At 35.2% G+C, this 19088-nt stretch overlaps 1 protein-coding gene across 1 annotated transcript in view; it reads right to left on the bottom strand.

Moving 5' to 3' along the window:
* The window catches only part of ADAMTS19 (ADAM metallopeptidase with thrombospondin type 1 motif 19), a 139325-nt gene that overhangs the window by 36721 nt on the left and 83516 nt on the right, over positions 1-19088 (bottom strand). The window contains exons 9-17 of the mRNA XM_026046586.1: positions 16678-16818; positions 15397-15547; positions 9605-9706; positions 6652-6782; positions 5697-5718; positions 4880-5030; positions 2237-2364; positions 1593-1713; positions 166-246 (exon numbers count right to left, since the gene is read on the bottom strand). Coding sequence (XP_025902371.1) covers positions 166-246; positions 1593-1713; positions 2237-2364; positions 4880-5030; positions 5697-5718; positions 6652-6782; positions 9605-9706; positions 15397-15547; positions 16678-16818 — 1028 coding nt within the window. The remainder of the gene's footprint in view (positions 1-165; positions 247-1592; positions 1714-2236; positions 2365-4879; positions 5031-5696; positions 5719-6651; positions 6783-9604; positions 9707-15396; positions 15548-16677; positions 16819-19088) is intronic.

The following is a 19088-nucleotide window of genomic DNA, read 5'->3' as shown; positions in this document are numbered from 1 at the left end:
GTTTTATTCTGTTCTAAAGAATCTGTTCTGCTCTAAAGAACATCTTTAAATGTTCTTATTGAAGTTTTCTTTTCCACTCTAATTCTGTTTAATGACAAAAGCATGTGATTAACACTAGCATTATTCAATGTTGATTCAAACAGAGCCTGAGCATTTAAACCGTACCTAAATAACTGTGAGCAGGTTTTTCTTCCACAACTTTGATTCTCCTTGCTCCTGCAGGTATTACCAAAGCTTCCACATAACCTAGGTAGGAGATCAAATGTCCCAAGTTAAACACAAAAATACAGAAAAGTACCTCTAGCATTTCTAGCATTTTTTWATTCATTTTCCTCTGCTTTGCTTTTTAAATATGTTACATTTTGTATGACAGTGGTTTTGAAGGGCCTTGCAAATGATGTCAGCTATTAGCTTTGAAACAAGTTCTGTACCTGTGCTATGTGTAATATATATGCCATGATACATGATTAACAGAGCAAAGTAAAACACAACAAGAGTTAACGGGGCTAGAGTATACACAGAAGAAGTTGTCTTCAGCCAAGCACAGTTTTCTGTCATTACACTACCAGATGACCACAAAAGAATGCCAGCTTTTCTTAGCATGAAGAGCTAAGTGACACAATGCTAAAAAACAAACAGCCCTCTCTTCTCTTGTGGTTTAGGACCCCTGCATTACTGCTAGTCTGACTGAAGGCTGGACTGGAGCATTTGAAGGTTATGCCCCACTTTCTTTTACTCCACCCTTTTTGAAGATGTTGTAKTTTAGCTAAAATGCATTGTGGTCCCTTGATTTGCCGAAAGTAAAATGTCGTCTAATTGTAATACTTTGTCATAGGTGATATACTTCCAGTCTCTTAAATTCTGTAAATTTTCTAAGCAAGAGACTCAAAGTGTAGTGGCAAACAAATGCTGAAAAAAAAATGTTCCTTTGGTGAAGTGACTCTTGGAGAAAGGGTATATAAGGCACGTGGTGAACATTCTCAGGATCTCAAGCCTCTMTTCTATCAAGGCTAATGCCTGGGGTCAGTTCAACTAAACTGAAGAACAAATTGCAGAACTCTGAAAATCTACTCTTCAGTTTGCAGCAGTAAAGCTGCAGATTAAAAATATSTAAGGTTGTTTCTTGAGACATTTGGCTTTATGCTCACCAATTGTCTACTTGCTTAATGACATTTCTGTAGGTAACAGATTTTAATTTGAATATTTTCTTTGAGAAACACTAAATAATGTAAATATCCTAAAGACATATAGCTTATTTACTCAAAATATAAATTTCACTTCTTAAATTAATTAAAATCCAWCTCTTATAAGATACAACATGCTTCCCACTGGAAGATAAACTAGATAATTCCTTAATTTAAAAAATCTAATGAAGACAGTATGATTTCAAAATATTTATATTTAAAAGAATTCATGCATCTTATCTAAAATACTGAATATATTAGCAGGGTAGAAAGGGTTTTTWAAATTTTCTTATGAAGGTCTAAAATTGCTATGAGACACTGCATCATTTAAGAAAGCATAGTASCTTGTAGTTTGACAAAGTAGTCAAAACATCTAATTAATTTGACATATTTGAAATAAACAATCACCTGCTCCTCTGGTATGGTTAAAATCTCCTTTAATAACTTTGCATGACTTTCCATTACCATTGCACACACCACAATGATCTTCACGAGCCAGAGATCCTAATATGCCATCACAGCCAAATTTCTGTGGGAGAAGAAAATAAAGCTTTGAGAAAATAAAGGGTCCTTCTACTCAGAGATAGCAGCATCTATCACCCCCAATGCTAAGAAATTTCTCCTTAAGTTCAGTTGTGGCCATTTCCTCTAATTCTATCAGTAGCCACCACTGTAAAGACGATCACCTCTCTTGACCTGCTGGAGACGCTCTTCTTAATGCACTCCAGGATCCCACTGGCCTTCTTGGCCATGAGGTCACACTGCTGCCTCATGGTCATCTTGTCATTCCCTTACAAAATGGAATTAACTGTAGTTATCTGTACCACACTGTACCACAATTTGTTACTACTATCTTTATCATCATAGACACATCGCTAAGCTAAAAAACCATGTGTGCCGATAAAAATGAACTTATTTCAGGACAATTAGAGATATTCAGTCTTGATTATCTCTTTTGCAACATTCTGTCAGGGAATTAATACACATGCATAACAAATTTATACTCATGCATTTGTGTGTAGGAACTCAAACTCTGAAACAGGAATTCATACCTGGCATCTACCATTTGCACAGATATCTAACCCATGCTGGCCACAGGAAGTTCCATCCATGACCTTTTCTGTCAGGAGAATAGGTTGATCCTTTCCAGTCAGAGAACAGAATAAGGCACACGGTTTCTCTGTAATAGCAAATTGATGCAAGAAACACCAAATTAATATAAAAGTCACTTAATATACACAAAATTAATAACAACAGGGTTTTTAAAACCAATGCCTGCTTATCTGTGTGGCATGGATCTCTGTTAGCACAACAAGTTATTTTAGGAAAAGTGAAACAAAATAAAAGTGTTTTGATCTTTCTCTCTTGTTTGAAAAACTGAAGTTCTGTTTCCTGCTAAAATGTACTTGTGCTATATACTTGAGCCTACATAATACTCATGTCATGTTCATTGTTATAATTAAGAATATGCACATTACAGCTGTTGGAATATTTTGGTTGTAATCTATACTTTCTTTCTACTATACTTTTGGCATATCATAAATACTGGTTAAAAAAGAAACTTAACACTTTCCAGATTTTCTAACTATATAGGTCAAAGAGAAAAAAAAAAAAAAAGGGAAACACCTTTAGAAGAAAAAWAMATTGCTTTACAAAGTTCAWACTGGAAAAAAAAAAAAAAAAAAAGATCACATTATTTCTAACATCATTAGCAAGGTCAGGGAAATTTCTCCTGCATTTCTGAAACATTCTGAAAATCATTTATAATTTTGAAAAGAATAAAAAATAATCATATCAAAACTCTGTCTTTTGGATTCCTAATAGTCCTCTTTTGTAAATAATGGTGTTTGCTTGACCACTGCTGAGGTAACTATACATAAATTACAAGAGGTATCCTCTCAAGAGTCAATATAAATTTACACATTCTTTTTCACATCTTTGCTTATTCACATACTGGCTCAGAACCTCTTCCTAAAGCTTTTGTAGATTTTGAAAGTATAATTGCAATTCTGAATTTAAAATTGATTTCCTTGGGACATAGTCTATGCCACTCTGACTTCATACTGACTTCTAGATAGGTTCCTGGAGTGTATTTTATTAGTAAATTAAGTAGTTCCAGGAAACAGTTCTGGCCTTTGGAAGTCTACTACCTATACAGTTAAATGGTAGAGCAGCCTGTGGCACATTTTTGGCCTGTTCCAACTAGCATTAGCTGTGTCTGGAAATCGCCACCTGCAAAGGATCATTTCCAAAAAGCATCTTTGATGTCAYCACCCATTTTCAGAGTGTAAAAGAGATGAAAAATTTGGACATAGGTCTTGTGTGCCAGCTGACTTGGGCATCAGAGAATGGTCTGTGCATATATAGTTTGCTAAAATTGAAATATGCTCTGGGCATCTCTAGAGGACAGGTGCAAATGGATGTCATCTTCTCTGCCAACATGTGAAGTCAGTCAAACGAAAACCCTCTCCATGGGAGATGTGTGAGGCTCTGCCTGAGTTTTTGCCCTTTATACTCTTATACTGCTTAAAAAGTAATTGCAAAGTCACGTATAATTTTAAGAATAGAAAGTATCAGCATTCTTTAAAAGAATGCSTTATCAAGATGTTGAATCTAACCATTATTTTAGGAAGACTAAACACAAAAAGATAGGAGCCCAACAACAATGGACAACTTTTTTAAGTGCATGGGAGTTATAACAGTCAGAATATTTGCAACTAAAGAGGTTGACTTAGTCACTGTTGTTTTTACAGTATGGCATTTGTAGCTCACAAATTGTTAAATGCAACTGATACTATCTCAAAATTCACAAAAAAATTAAACTTAAAAGATAAACAATTTTGATTCTTTGGTACTTCTTAAATAGGTAATTAGCCCTTCTTCAGCATAAATTCAACATGAACACTTTAATTGCTACAATACTATTTTAGAAAATGCAAAGCTAGCAAGACAAGCAAAACATGTCACCAATCATTCTTCTTCAGAAGTCCAATCCTATTTAGTTCACTCCAAAAATTAGGTATTTTGGTTTTTGAAAAATCCAATTGTTAAACTCCATGTGCTTTTCACCTTCTTCAAAAATAAATGTCTAAAATATCTGTATTGTCTTTCTGGATTTGCAGGTGTAGGTATAAGAGATAGATGCATATTTAAAAAAGTATCATTCCTCTAGAAAGCTGCAGTCAGAGAATCATACAAATCATGATGGTTGGAAAAGATCTTGAAGATCATCAAGTCCAGCTGTAAACTCATCACCACCCTGCCTGCTAAACCATGTCCCTAAGTGCCTCATCTACACAGGACTTGAACACCGTGAGGGATGGTGATTCCACCACTTCCTTGGGCAGCTTATTCCAGTGCTTGATCTCTCTAGCCATATAGAATTTTTTCCTAATATCTAACCTGAACCTCATGAGTGACTTCATACTATTTTTCTGTTTCTATGAGATCAAACTCACTGAATTTTAGCTCAAATGTAGTCACTACATATAAAGAAGGATAAATTCAAAAGCAATTTCCAGGGYCTGTGAAACCACCACCAGACTTTGGCAATAAAATAAAGAGCTCACTAAAATCTTGGTCCCTTTTTTTCTTTTTTTACTAAGTTTTTACCATGTATTTGTTAATCAATGGCAATATCAGCTAGCTAAAAGACATCTTACCAAGTAACTATGTGGGAGATGACTCATACTCACCATCATCAATGACAGCCTGCCACTGTTGCATGTGCTTCTGATAGGAAGATCTGACACTGAAAGCCTGGCACTGCCAGTCCCTGAAGGCAGGCATGCCAACAGGACAAGAAGGATTTTCACAGATTCTGTACTGCATCACAGGACCGTGACACTCTACTTCAAGGCCTGGACTAGAAAAACCAGCATAAATACCATGTTTATTCATTGGCCACATTTTRTCAAGCTTACAACATAGTTCCTTCATTTTATATACAAAGTCAGTTTAAATAAAAGAACTTTTGTTGAAAGGTAGTTTTAAGACATTGCCTCCAAGAAAATCAAATTCACAAAACAAAACATGCTTGCCTTCTGTTTGGACCAGTTACATTACATGTGAAGAGCCACAGATGCCAAAATGTAGACTTGGCTCTAAAGAAGTCTTAGAGCTAACTGGAGTCCTAGGAGTGTRCAGTAAAGAGAACTTCAACCATATTACTGCTACAGCAGCTCAGGTAATTTTGCTTCTAGCCCGACTGAGCCAAATGTGCCAGTGAAGGGCTGCTTCCATTAATTTACATTTGCTGCATCCTTTCCAAGTATTGTATTTCAGAGAATATGGTGTTTATTTTTTTTTCTGGTYCACCAGTGGTGCCTGTGAGTGCTAATGAACCAAAAAAAGCAAAAGAAAAGCAGACACAGAAACTAGAGCTAATTATGGGGAATCTTGCTTGAAGAAATTAATAAAAGTAAAATTAAGACAACATTAAATTTAGGAATTAGCTTTCAGGATGCATCTGGAAGCAACATTTAGATGGGAGGGAACAGCAAAGTATTGTGCATCTCTGGAAGATATTTTTATGCTAGAATATATTACCTTTCTATAGCTATATTCACGTTTTACTCACAATTTCCACAAATTTGTCTCTTTTGTTACCTCTGCCTTCCTTTCCTGTTTCTTATGCCCCAAATCTTTCATCTTTTTTTCATTGTTCTCATTTCATTCTATTATTTTCTAAAACCATCTATTTTACTGAATCCCTCTTCTTTTTCCGTTTYTCCTTCTTTTTCCTTTGTGTTAGTGATGTATGAAAAAGAAATGAGGTATTGAGCAATTAAAAGGAAAGTATCTTCTCTCTGATTACTGAGATACCTATAGTGAAATACTGGCTCTACACAAGTCATTGGTAAAAACTCCCTCTACCTTGAAGGCATGGAATTTTCAATTACACAAAATAAAGAATTTTATAATTTTTGCTTCCAGATACAGTATACCTAAATGGGTATCTCTCTGAAAAGATTTTAATCCCTTGACTGTTCAAATGAGAAATGAAACTTTTTTTCCAGAAAAAAAAAAAAAAAAAAAAGATGATAATTATTTTCAGGACATTCTCCAAATCAAGAAAATGCATGTGCTTTTCTTCTTTGGATAAACTGTGGGACAGAGGTTGTGTTCTCCAATTAATTTTATCTAAACTCTTGAGAACGGTAGAAATGAGGAAAATCAGTGTTTCCATGCAACAAAGCAAAATCATTATGAAACAGGTAATTTCCTAGAAATATTCTGCTCTCATGAGCCATTTATCATGCACATTAAAAGTTTCTGACTCTTACTTGATTCGATAAAGCTTATAYGACCCAGAAGTTTCCAGCTCTAAATAACTTTTCTCCTACTGAGTTTTTCAGTATACAGAATGCATTTCTTACATACGGCAACAGTATCATAGTAGGTTGCTGTACTTGTAAGAATCAGAAAACATGGATGACCAGCAAAGGAAACCTGAATTTGTTTTTACCCAGGGCATTTGCGCTGTCGACTGCTGACTCCAGTGTTGCAAGTTCGGCTGCAAGTGCTCCATGCGCTCCACTCCCCCTCCATGTGCTCCGCAAAAGAGGTCCGATTGATACACTCGCCAGCCTTACACCACTAGGTCAAAATTAAGTAAATCAAGATATATAACAAGMAAATCATTGCTTTACAAGCACACAGGAAATCCAGCAGTCCTCAGTTGAGTCAGGAATCTGTATTTCCCCTGATCCCAACAGCTAACTTTTCTAGAACAGTAAATGTAAGAGCTAGAGACCCTTCTCTGACTCTGTGGACATGTATTAGGTGCAAATCTTCTTTACAAGCTTGAGCCCAAGTTCATTCTTCTGGAACAGTCTGCTGCAAATAGTCCCTAGAACATTTTGGTCTGGTCTTGAGGTTTCCAGACCTTTCACTTGAGGCTAGGCATTGCCTAGGAAAGTGCCTCTGGTTTCTGCTCAGACCCATTCCAAGGATCAATACAGCATTCATATTTCCTAGGGTAGGCATGGCCAATGGGAACATGTCATATATATCATGACCACAGTCATAATACAAAGTTATGTTACAAGTTTATCTGCTTTATAACCTTATATGTATATATCTTTTACTGAAAAAAATACTGCTATTTGTCATGTAAAAATTATCCAATTAAAATTGTCATTTCCTGTAATCTGTTACATATCATCATGACTCTGTTGAATAGCATTTTATTAACTTACAGAGAGTGAAAAGCCATGAACTTAAAAAAATTTAACAACTGCAGAGCAATAAGGCTACAAAAAGATAATGAGTAATTAATTTCATTGACATCAGAAATTTAACACACTTCTCTTACCACTTTACCTATTAATGATAGTAATTCAAATAATTCAAATTGCTTGAAGAAGTCTTATACTTGAGGCAAACCAAACCATGCCAATAATACAGTCAAAAAGGACCTTTGTAACTCTTTACAATACATTTCTACTATTTGCAGTGTCTGTGCCAAGTTCTTGTCTGGTGYTCTTAAATTCCACCTGCAGTTTCAAACTGGTATTCACTTCAATCTTCATTTTTATTTTTCGCCTTAAATTATTACACTGTGATGATGGCATAATTATACCACCTTTGAAAAGTCTGCATATCAGACAGCTGCATTATTACACTGGATATCACAAGACACCAATTTTGTAATATTTTTGGATACTTCAAACTGAAAATGCTCATATTTATAGTATTTAAAGACATTTCTAAAGACATAGGGCCTAATTTTTTTTTTCTTTTCTTTTTCTCTTTTTTTTTTTTTTTTTTTTCTCTGAGCGAAGGCAAAGAAGTTGAGGGTTGCTTACCAATCCTTGGCTTACAAAACACCTAAACTGGATTGGGCTGACCAACTGAAACTTCCTCCTTTAAAATTCTAAGAGCTGAACAGAAGATAAGAATACTCCAGCTCTGCGATCTAAAGCAAAGCAAAGCAAGCAAGTTGCGAAATCTGAAGCTCATCTTCGACAAAGTAAGAGGAGTCCTTCCTGATCCACTGAGATGTTTCAGTGATGTCTGCTTAGCTTTTTACTGATATACATAATGTCTCCCTGCAGCCTGGCAAAATCTTTAGCATGTACTAGTCATTAGAATTGATACTTCTTATCCTCATTACTGTTAAGTGAGTCTTTTGCATTATTTATCACAATAAGCTCTACAAAAACAAAACAGTATTACCTTCCTCACAGACTCCAGAAGCCTTATCACTACCATATCATCATGCATCAACTCTTTTAAGAATGAGCCCTACTGAATCAGTTGTTATTTTACCACATTTTGCAAGTGAGTTAATGAGCCACAGACATTTATGTGCAAAATGCACACTAATTTGGATACCTATTTTAAGATGCTATGGTTTTACAATGGGAAATACTGGATGGTCTTAGCAAGAGGTTTTGTTTCCTATTCCCTACCACAGGCTTTCAGGCTCACTGTAAAGAAAACTGTCGAACAACAGGCAGTAAATCAGTAACACAGAGATTACAATTGCTAGATTACAGCAAACAATATTGTCTTAGAGATATGAAAATAAGTAAAGCCTCTTTTCCTTCAGGTATGTAAAAGAATACTATCCCCAAAATTAATTTTTATCTTTTTGCAGTTTTATTTGCCTTAAAAAAAAAAAAAAAAAAAAAAAAAANAAAGAAAGAAAGATGAAGGTAGTCCTTGGCGAACACAGAACACAGAATGATTCATTGAGCAAATTAATCTTGTGAGAAAATGTTGTCATCATGAAAATCTCAAGTATGTTCCAGCTCTGTTGTCTTTTTATTTGAATTCATTTACTTTCCTTTACAGTTACACACATGGCAGGGATTATTCCAACATGAAAGCTGTTAAAGAATATTTAACCTAAGTTTGACTTGAGTCAACCATTCAGTTTTCTTGATGGCGTATTTTTACGGCTGTTTAACACCCTTTTAAGTGTGCAGATAYTGAATATATGCTGTATCATATAGCTTACTCTGTATCACATAGCTTAYTCTAAAAAGTTGTTTCAGAAATGTCTGTTGATTTTTTCTTGAGATATTGTTTCTACTGCATTTAAATGAGAGTAGAGATTTTTATATCCTTGAAAACCTGTTTTTCTGTTTACAACAACCAATGCAACAATGGCATTTCATTCATAAAATAGTACCAAAAAGTGAAAGAGTTTGAAGCAAAACAGTGTAAGCACCAAAACATCTGTGGTCTTGGCAAATTTTAGGAAGAATTTCAGTGTTTGTAGGGAAATACACTCTTTTCCATATCGCAAACACTCATATCTACACATAAACTGTGTTATTTCAAAGATAAACAAAGTAAGCAAAAACTGTAAACAGTGCAAATATCTGCTCAGTTTTTCTTCTAGAATGTAGGGGTTCAGTGTAATCTATATTAGCTTTGTTACTTCTACTTCAGGAAAAGCAGTAACATACCTTTCCAGTGTTACAGTCTGTTCCATCCATTGGCGGATCCAGTTTAGTTTTGCACTCTTTCTCACTTTCCACTTTACACCATAACCCAGTGCAAATGACATGCTGAAAAAACACACATACAGCTAAGCATAWATCAGTCTTATGCAAAACAGCTTTCTGCATCTAATCCACTGATTTTGTCATGAAGTTACACACTTGATCATCATGAATTATGTTTAAAGACAGGTTACAAAAATCACAATGGACAAGTCATGCTCATTGATCATTGACATATGGAAGAAGTCAAACTGGTGTGTTGATATCAAGAGGAAGAACTCCAGAAGCCTCACTCAGGGGTCACAGCCTTTGTGTACCCCACATCTGACAAAATTAATTGCAACAGTTTTGTCCCATGTTGGGAAGATCCCCCTGTACAGATGTACTTTCCATAACTGCAGGAGTAGGCGATTTCAGCCAAGGCTGGAATGTGGATCCTGCTCCTGATTACTAGCACACAATTCAGGAGCACGGCAAAGGTAAGCAATTGCAGGGACACACATATTTTCAAACACCTGAAACTTCCTGAGCATAATTTCTTTTCTTTTTTTAAAGCTTTCATATTTTTAATGTTTTTATTTATTGCTCATTCATTTGATGTGAAAAGGAGAAAAGCAGTTCTGTCACTAGTAATAAAATGCAAGATTTTAAGAGCAATGCACTTTAATGTATGAAACACTAATGATGCTTCCCACAGCTATGTAGAATTCTGTTCTCTAGAGGTTTAGAAGACAGAGAAAAGATGGAAACAGGTCAACAGATGGCATTTAAAGTAAAAAGATAAATAAATAATAATAATAAATGCTAAAAATAAAACAGATGCCTCATAAGCATAGTGCACTAACATCCAGCCTCTCCATAGGACATACAAAGAAGTGAAGTTGGCATTTTGCAGTCCTTCCTGTATGTTCCCTGAACCTATGAGCAATTCAGTTTCTTCCAAAGGTTATTTAAACTGAAAAAGAACTCACAAGTGCTAGGATGGACTCACAGATGAGAATGAACAGATAAGAATGTTACATCCAAAAACAATTCAAATGTTATTTTCACATTGCACATGCAGCCCTGTCAGTCAAATGCTCACCTCACAACTGTAAAAAACTCAGTTTTAATGCTACCTTTGTACTTGACACATAGCAAGCATACATTGTTCCCTGTAGAAAAGAGACACAACAGATGGAAGTTTCATAAATTAGAGAATTTTTCCTAACACTACCATCCTATCTTGTGCAATCCTGAAAGTCTTTTTCTAGAAACTATGAGGCTTCCTTAGGACTTCTGTATGACCCTTTTTCAAACCATCCCAATGATGGCTGCTACCTGATGCTATTCTAGTGATATAATCCTCAGCTCTCTGAAAACAGCTGAAAAATTAAGCAAATTTGATGCCCACAATGAAGTGGCAAATTATGATTACGAATTAAGTTTAAAGAGTTTCAYTGGGTGAAGGAAGAGAAAGAGGGTAGATGAGAGGAGCCTGCAGTGAAGATGGAAGGAAAAGCTGCTGCTTCTCTCCATCCTAAGCATCAGAACCAGACAGTCTTATCTACTTCAAAAGAAAGCACAGCCTTGAAGTATGTTGGCTCAACTATTTCTCCAAATTCCCCTGGCAGCTTTCCCCAACTCCCTCTCAAAAGCCCTTCTGCTCTCAACTAGAGAATCACGACTTTGTTTCCCTCCTTGCTTCGCTCCCCCTTACCTGGAAAGCAGATGGAAGTGAAGGGGCAAGCCGGGGCTGGGTCATAGCCTGAATGTTATTGCATAGGCATCATAATTTCCCCAAATATCTACGATTACCCCAAACATGGACAAGAAAGATCCCAGAAAGTACAGATCAGTAGGTTTTCAGAACCCAGGGCTGGCAGGAGATGTGCTCTTTCTRACAGAAATGATTTGTTAACATTAGKAAAACTTGTAGAGTCTCTGGTCACTTACATTATGCATGAGAAATGTGTGCTAAATCTTATGCTATGTTGAAAAATATCTCAACTGCACAGGAAACATAATTCAATAAAAGACTGTCCCTGAACCAGGGAGCAGGACAGTTTCAGTGGGAGTCTTGTGAATAAAATCGTCTGTAACATCTACTTTTTTGTTTTCTTTTGTTTTTATTTTTTGAAAGAAGAAAATTAAAGAATGTGGAGGGCCAAAGCATTGCACAGGAACAAGATTTCTAACTGATTTTGTAACAGTTTTATTCCCTTGAAGAGGCTGAACTGATAAAACTAATCCCACGAAAATCCTAAAATACCTATCCTGTGGCTGAGAAATATGTGAATATAATAATGTAATATAATAAAAAATTATAAGATAACATAATACTATATTACACATAAATATGTTTTTGAAAACATTTTTCAATACCAAAGTTTAATTTTTAATCTTGTTCAAAAGAATTCATAGAAGAAACAGAAGTTATGTTTCTAAAATTATCTTTGATCAATCATTTGAGGATGTTACTTTAGAAACAAGTACGAAAATATAAGAACAAAATTTCTGGCACAGTTTCAGAAGACTGAAGCACCAAAAGCTCCACAGGACTTCAAGGACAAATTCCTTGACAGTGAGGGTGACAGAGCACTAGAACAGGCTGCCAAGTGAGGTTGAGGAGTCTCCTTCTCTGGAGATGTCCAAAACCCACTGGGACACAGTGAGGGATTGTGGAAAAACTCTGTGCCACCTGCTCTAGGTCACCATGCATGGGTTTGCACTAGATGATAACTAAAGGTTGCTTCCRACCTTAACGATTCTATGATTCTATGATTCTATCACTACACAGGCACAGCAAGCAATGCTCTACCAGGACCATGTTCCTCAGTAACAACTTCAAAATGAAAGAATATACTTTTGGCACAACTTAGCCTCATTGAAAACAATGATATATGTTTATTTAACATTTATAATTCAATCAAAATTAATTTATATACTTGAATCTTCATTCTCAAGTGGCTACACTTTAAAAAAGGCATTCAAGTTTTCAACAGAGAACCTTTCCTTTACATCAGCATATTTAAAAGCACATTTTAATGKTTTTTTTTGCTTCTTTCTAATAGAACACTTTCATGTTCATTGCATAGGATTGCAGAAGGCCTGATAACAAACCTATGGTTCCTTACAAACTAAAAAAAAAAAATCTTTCACTCTTAAGAAGATATGGAGACAGATATACAGGGATTTTGGTGCCTAAACACACAGAGATACCTGAGCCATGTAAAGTCAAGCAAATCAAGATACTTGATGTGCTTAAGTGCTTTGTAATTTGCATGTTTTTGCATATACTTCTACACCACCTCTTTATAAACTTTAACTTCCCCAGTTAGAACATATCTTTCATCTCACTTCCCCTTCACTATTTTTTCTAATAAGAATCTGATACTACTATTCATTCGGGATTCCCCAAACCCAAGAAGGAAAATTACTAAAACTGGAGGATGAATAATTTTTTTCTGTACTTTGCATTTCCTTCAAATGGCAAATAGATTCTTTAGATCTCAGGTACTTCTGCTGCAGAAATACGGGATCTAGATATTGCTGTTACCTTTTTAACTTTCGACATTTGGGGATTTCTGGCATTTCAGACAAGTTGTGATGAGCTCCTCAGTACCTTCACCAAAAATTCTCAATGCTGCTAAGTAAACTAAGGCTCAAGCGAAAACTAATAGAAATCTGGAGAAATCAATAATGATACTACAGCTCACTCAGATTCTGGGTAGCTAAGTTAAAGTTCATAAAGTTYACTAGGCATCTGTCCTAAGCATAGTTACAGTTATTTAGACTAACCAAGGGAAATAAAAATTATTAGGAGTGATTAAATTATACTGATGATATTAAACTATTCACAACCTGTAAAATATTTTGCTGTGTGCTTACCAGGAAACTAAATGCTGTCAGGTACACACAAAATATTTCTTTAATAAAGAACGACTTTATCACAAGCATTTAAAAGAAAAAGCTAGTAAAATATTGCAGGACAGTCAAGAGTGTAATGCAGAAACAGCAGAGGTCACGCTAGCTTTTTCAAGAGCTTTTTTTGTTTTTTTAAATTGAAAGAGTAAGAGGTTTGTGTGCCTGATAGGGAAGTTATTCCAATCAAATGAGCATCTGGAAAGAAGGTGTCGGCAGACAGTAAGGAAAAGAAACAAAAATAGTCAGGTCAGAACTAGATTAGTACAAAGTCAAGATTTTTTAAAGTCTGGTGGTGATGAGTACAGATATTGTGCCATGGTTATAATATTTCCATTGTGATCTTTCCCTTAAATGCCTTAAAAATCATGATGAAATATAACCAGTCTCCTACTTCTTTGCTAAGATCACAGCTGTGTTATGACAGGAAGTGTTTTAATGGAACTGACCAGATAGCACTAACATCCTGGACTTTAATCTTAAAAGCCGACTTTTAAGAGTTCAACTATTATATTCCCTTGGCAAGTTCTACAGTCTCATTTAATCACCAGATACTACTTCTGGGCCACGATCTGGCTATCTGTTATGTGAAACAATGGTAGGGTCTAATTGATGCTTGTGTGAGACATCATGGGCATAAAAGCAAACTTGGCTTCCATACAAGGCAAGCCCAGTGACACGGTATAAATCTTGCACTCTGAGATACACTCACACTTTTCTTCTCATGGTCTATAAATTTTGCTTAGAGTTTGAAAAAAGACTCTTATAAATAAAGGCAAGATTCCATTCATGAAAGAGTAGTGGGGGGCTCACTAGGAAAATACGGGAGCAGGTCCTTTCAGTCCTTTGCCTTAGCCATTATATCATAGAAAGGAATTCCTGATAGCAAGGGAGAATCATTGGTATTTGTAAAGTATAATCTAAAGACCAAATTTTCTGGAGGGATGGTAAATTTTGCTTCAAGACAGAAGAATGCAGAGGAGCCATGAAGGTGACTTACAGATTTCGGCAAGAGTGCTTCTCTCCCCTGCCCTTCTCAGATTTTCTGGAATCTGCCCTCATTGTCTATTGCATGTTTTTACATAATTTCTGATATGAGTAACACAGCCCCAAAGAACTACAATGTGAGCTACCATCATTTTATTTGCATTTATGATTCCTGTTTCAGGGATCTCAATTTTACAGAGCACACTTGCCCTTTAGCATTTCACCAAAATCATACTTTTTCATACTACTAAGACCATTGGCTTATGCAGTAACACAATTGACTTGTTAAAAGAGAGGGACAATTAAAACACAGTTTGTCAGAAAATAAAGGAATAGATGCAATGATTAGGACTCTGACCAGGCTTGCAGAAGCTCTGCTGTGAAGCAGACTGACAAGTTAGTCAGTCCAGGCAAACAAGCCCAGTTAATACCATTGCTCTCCTTGAGAACTGGCATGGACACAGCAAGCAAAATCTTAGACACGGAGATTCAATACCCAAGGCACAGTGAGTATGCTAGAGCAGAACAAACAGGTGGAATCAACTCCCAGCTGAATTATTTGCAAATACTAATTCTTTACATCGAGGTGATATTACACAATTAAATTTTCTATTTCTAAATAAAAATATTTCTAAACAGATCAGTGTTATGATACTATTTGTCATGACACAGTATATTTGGAAATCCAGAACATAGTTTACCAGATAAATAAATGAAAGATGTTCTTAGTCACTATGGAAAGGGCAGCGTCAAAATCTATTTGCAAAGGCACTATTTGTTTTCTCTCTCAATCACATACACAGAAAAATCCTCTTGCTGAAGAARGAATGAGCACACATGTTTTCCAAAGGATATGTCCATCTTACCTGCATTTCTTGGCAAAAGGAAGCACTTGGCCCAAAAAGAATCTGACATTGTTCGTCCGCAGTGTACGTCATCCCCGGGAGTTTGGAGGGAATAATCACAGAATTGAGGCTCTGAGGATTTGTCTGTAGCAGACAGTTACTGGCCTTTGACCTGGCAATATGCAGAGGTTTATACGTTGAGCAATCCTAAAGTGTCTGATTATCATGCTGACATAAAACAGGCATTTGACATTAAAAAAAAAAAGGGAGGGGATGACAAATCCTAAGGTTTTTTTTTATTATTATTAGTCAGCATTGTGCTGTCATTCAAAGAAATGATTCCATATAAATCTATAGGCCTGCTTTCTTGATATAATTTAATGGTATGTCCTCATGTTCCACATTTACAAAAGGGCACTAGAAGAGGAATTATAGGAAAACTCTGGAAAGCATTTTCATGTAAACGTGCCTTAGTTGCTTATGGTTTGTATTTAAACAATTGATTAAAAAGCAGACAGTCCCTAATACACAGACATAGCTTGCTTTCTACATTTACCAAGGACTTAATCACTTTAAATTATATACATATAATTTGGAGCTAGTTGTTAGAAATTTTATTTTTATCAAAAGTTGAAGAACTAAAATAATTAATTCTGTCTTATGTACCAAATCTTTTTGAATTTTGAACTCACATATCTGATTTCTATTAACTATTGCAATGTCATAAAAGAGACCTTTTAAGGATTCCTAATTGTTACAAGTAAACTGTGAACAGGTAATGATTACATTCATAGTCATTCATTATGAAATGTTTCCTATCTAGACAAATGGAGTAAAAAATGTTTTTAATTTTTTTTTAATGTACACCATTCAACAGTAAATATTTTGCAGTAGATTTCCATTAAAATAATTAATATAATCTAGCTATGCTGCATGATTTGATACTGAAAGAAAAAATAGATAAAATCTGTATAATGTCTATAGGTCGTATACAATCCAATATTTTTGAAGATATGCTGCATATCAATGTATTTTAAAACATATTTAAATGCTTCCTACATAATTATATGTTAGGATATGAAAATATTATAAATATAAATACTGACTTTTGAGAGCTTAATTTTAAGCAACTTTCAAATATTACCTATCATATTATGATCTAAGTTATTTTAGTGGACTATATAAACACGATTTTTCATTCARTCTCCAATGGAAGTGGTAAAAATTGTAATTACAGGATAGCTTTTGCAGCTACATGTAAAAGACCAATGGTACAAGCCATTTTTTTTTGTAATGAAATACCTGAGAAATCTTTCCAGATCTTCCCTGCTGCATCGGGACCACGAAACATCACCAAGATTCTGCCCTTTAATCCACTCTCCAGACATGATGTGGAGACCATCTGCACAGGATGGGTGGTCATTGTCGTGATTTATCCCCATGCTGAATTTTGATGTTATTAAAAATAAAGCAAAACACAACAATAATATATATAAAAAAAGTTTTCAAACAGTGTGTAAGTCTCGGTTCTTGAAAGTAGCTAAGAAAAACTCATGTATGGCACATGCATGAAATTTCTTTCTTCTTTTTATACTATCTTTCAAAAAATTAGGTGGCACCTTGACAAAAAGACAGTTCTATGTCTACTATCTGAAAAGTGAAAGGGAAGCCCCATCCATTTGATTAGAAATATTAGCTTTCAATCATCTGCCTAATACATAACTTGAGACTATTTCTGAGTACTCAAACTCATACAAATATTTTGGTTTTAATGAACTACACTTCTCTTCCTAATGGCCAAAACAAAGCGCACTGGAAACTTATGTAATAAAACCTCAGAATCATTCTGTACTTTGACAGCAATTCTGTCTTAATTTCATAAGGAAATGATTTCTTACAATTTTATAGGATGGCAAATTGTTTACTGGTTTAATGTGTGATTATCAGATCTAAAAATCATTAATAGTGTTTTTAATGTCTACTGTAAAAAATTCCACTGATGAAGCAATGCAGTGAATCTTGATTCTAAAGACTCAGAATCCATATCATCCCAGTGAATTCTCACATATTGCAATGCAGTGAAAAATTCTTCTAAAAATCTCTCCTAAAATCTGCTTTAAGTTGTTGSTGTATCTCAGCTGAAAACTCACTGCCACTCTCTTTGTCAAGAGGCAAACAGGGCAGAGGAAAGCGGATTTCAATGAAAAGAAAAGGCACTTTAAGTTTTCAAAAGTAGTTACATGTATGCTGCATGCTTGATAGGCATATGRAGAATAAAATACTTTCTGCTGTTTTTCAAGATTTATAAATGAGTATGGGGACACTTTCCAGAGGCTTGTGTTCGAAGTGGTGCTGGAATATTGTACCTACAGCCTGCCCTGTGGAAAGAAAAACTTCTCATTGAACAAATCACTCACAAATTGWGCTTATTCCTTCAGCCAAAGGAGAGTGAAACTGCTGAAGAGACTGCATAGATGGCAGAAGTTTGCCACTTTTGCACAGGTAGAAGATTACATTATGCTTCTTTCCTTTTCACACTGTAGTGCCAAAAGGCAAAAAGATATTTGCCATCCCTCACTGAAAACAACAGCTCTGTTCCCACCTTGTACCAACTTCTTGCAAGGAATGGGTCAAATTTTACATAAAGTTTGAAACCTGCATTAGCCTGTGCTTACTAAGAAAGACAATTTAACTCCACTTTAGGATTTTATCAAGATTATTATATGTGTTAGCATCTTACAAGGATGAGTTCACTCCACAATCTGGAGCATTGGAACAGCTGCCTCTGCATAAATGAGATAATTTTGCTAACTGTGAACAGCAAAATTAAGGTAAAGAAATCTGTTTTGCTAACTTAACTCCCCTCTTTTTCTAAACTGCCTGAATGGGACAGAACATCCTCAACATCCTTTTCTGRAATATTTTCCTTATATACTATTTCTTATATATTTTCTCTTCTTATACATAATGCTCAGTAGACAGAATATTTTATGTCCACGRCTCCATAGTTATATACATAGTACAGGTCTCCCAGAAGACCACCACATTGAAAATTTCATGTCATTTTGCCTGTTGGTTGATYGTACAAGAAACAGAGTTTGATTACAGCTCTTCAAGTTGTAATTTCTCACTGTAAAATAACTCATTTATCAGTATCATATATGGCGTAYCTTTTATGACTTGATATAAAGAGCACATATAGGGCACACATCAACAAATGTGTAAATCATACCTTGCTGATAGGATTTATTATAGAATTCATGGCTCATGCTTACAAACCATCAAAAATGCAGAAATCGTGCATTTTAGGAATAATTACTCTGTCACTCATTAGGCAGAATAATTCTTAAAAACAGGTCCTGTGACAAACTTGTTTGTAAAATCTTCCACCCTTTTGTATGCTGAGGTTAATTAGTATCTTCATCATTTCAAAAAATTCCACATGCGATCATTACATAGCATCACATTAGTGTAACACTTTTTTCAATCTAATGTTAAAGAAGCATTCTCTATATTGATAAGTAAATGGATTCAGAAGACAACATTGTCTTCCACAATGGGAAGTATTAAATACATGTATACAAACCATCAATACACTTCTAGCAATAATAATGAGACCTAACACCAATGCTCCAACTTCTATATACTTCTATGTCTCCACTTTCTATATCCTCATTCAGCTCTGAAATTTCATGTGAAGTCCAAAGTTATGT

This window comes from Nothoprocta perdicaria, unplaced genomic scaffold (genome assembly GCF_003342845.1).
Source record: "Nothoprocta perdicaria isolate Ctin4 unplaced genomic scaffold, notPer1 scaffold_45, whole genome shotgun sequence".
Classification (NCBI taxonomy): domain Eukaryota; kingdom Metazoa; phylum Chordata; class Aves; order Tinamiformes; family Tinamidae; genus Nothoprocta; species Nothoprocta perdicaria.
This window is presented reverse-complemented; position numbering and strand designations above follow the sequence as displayed.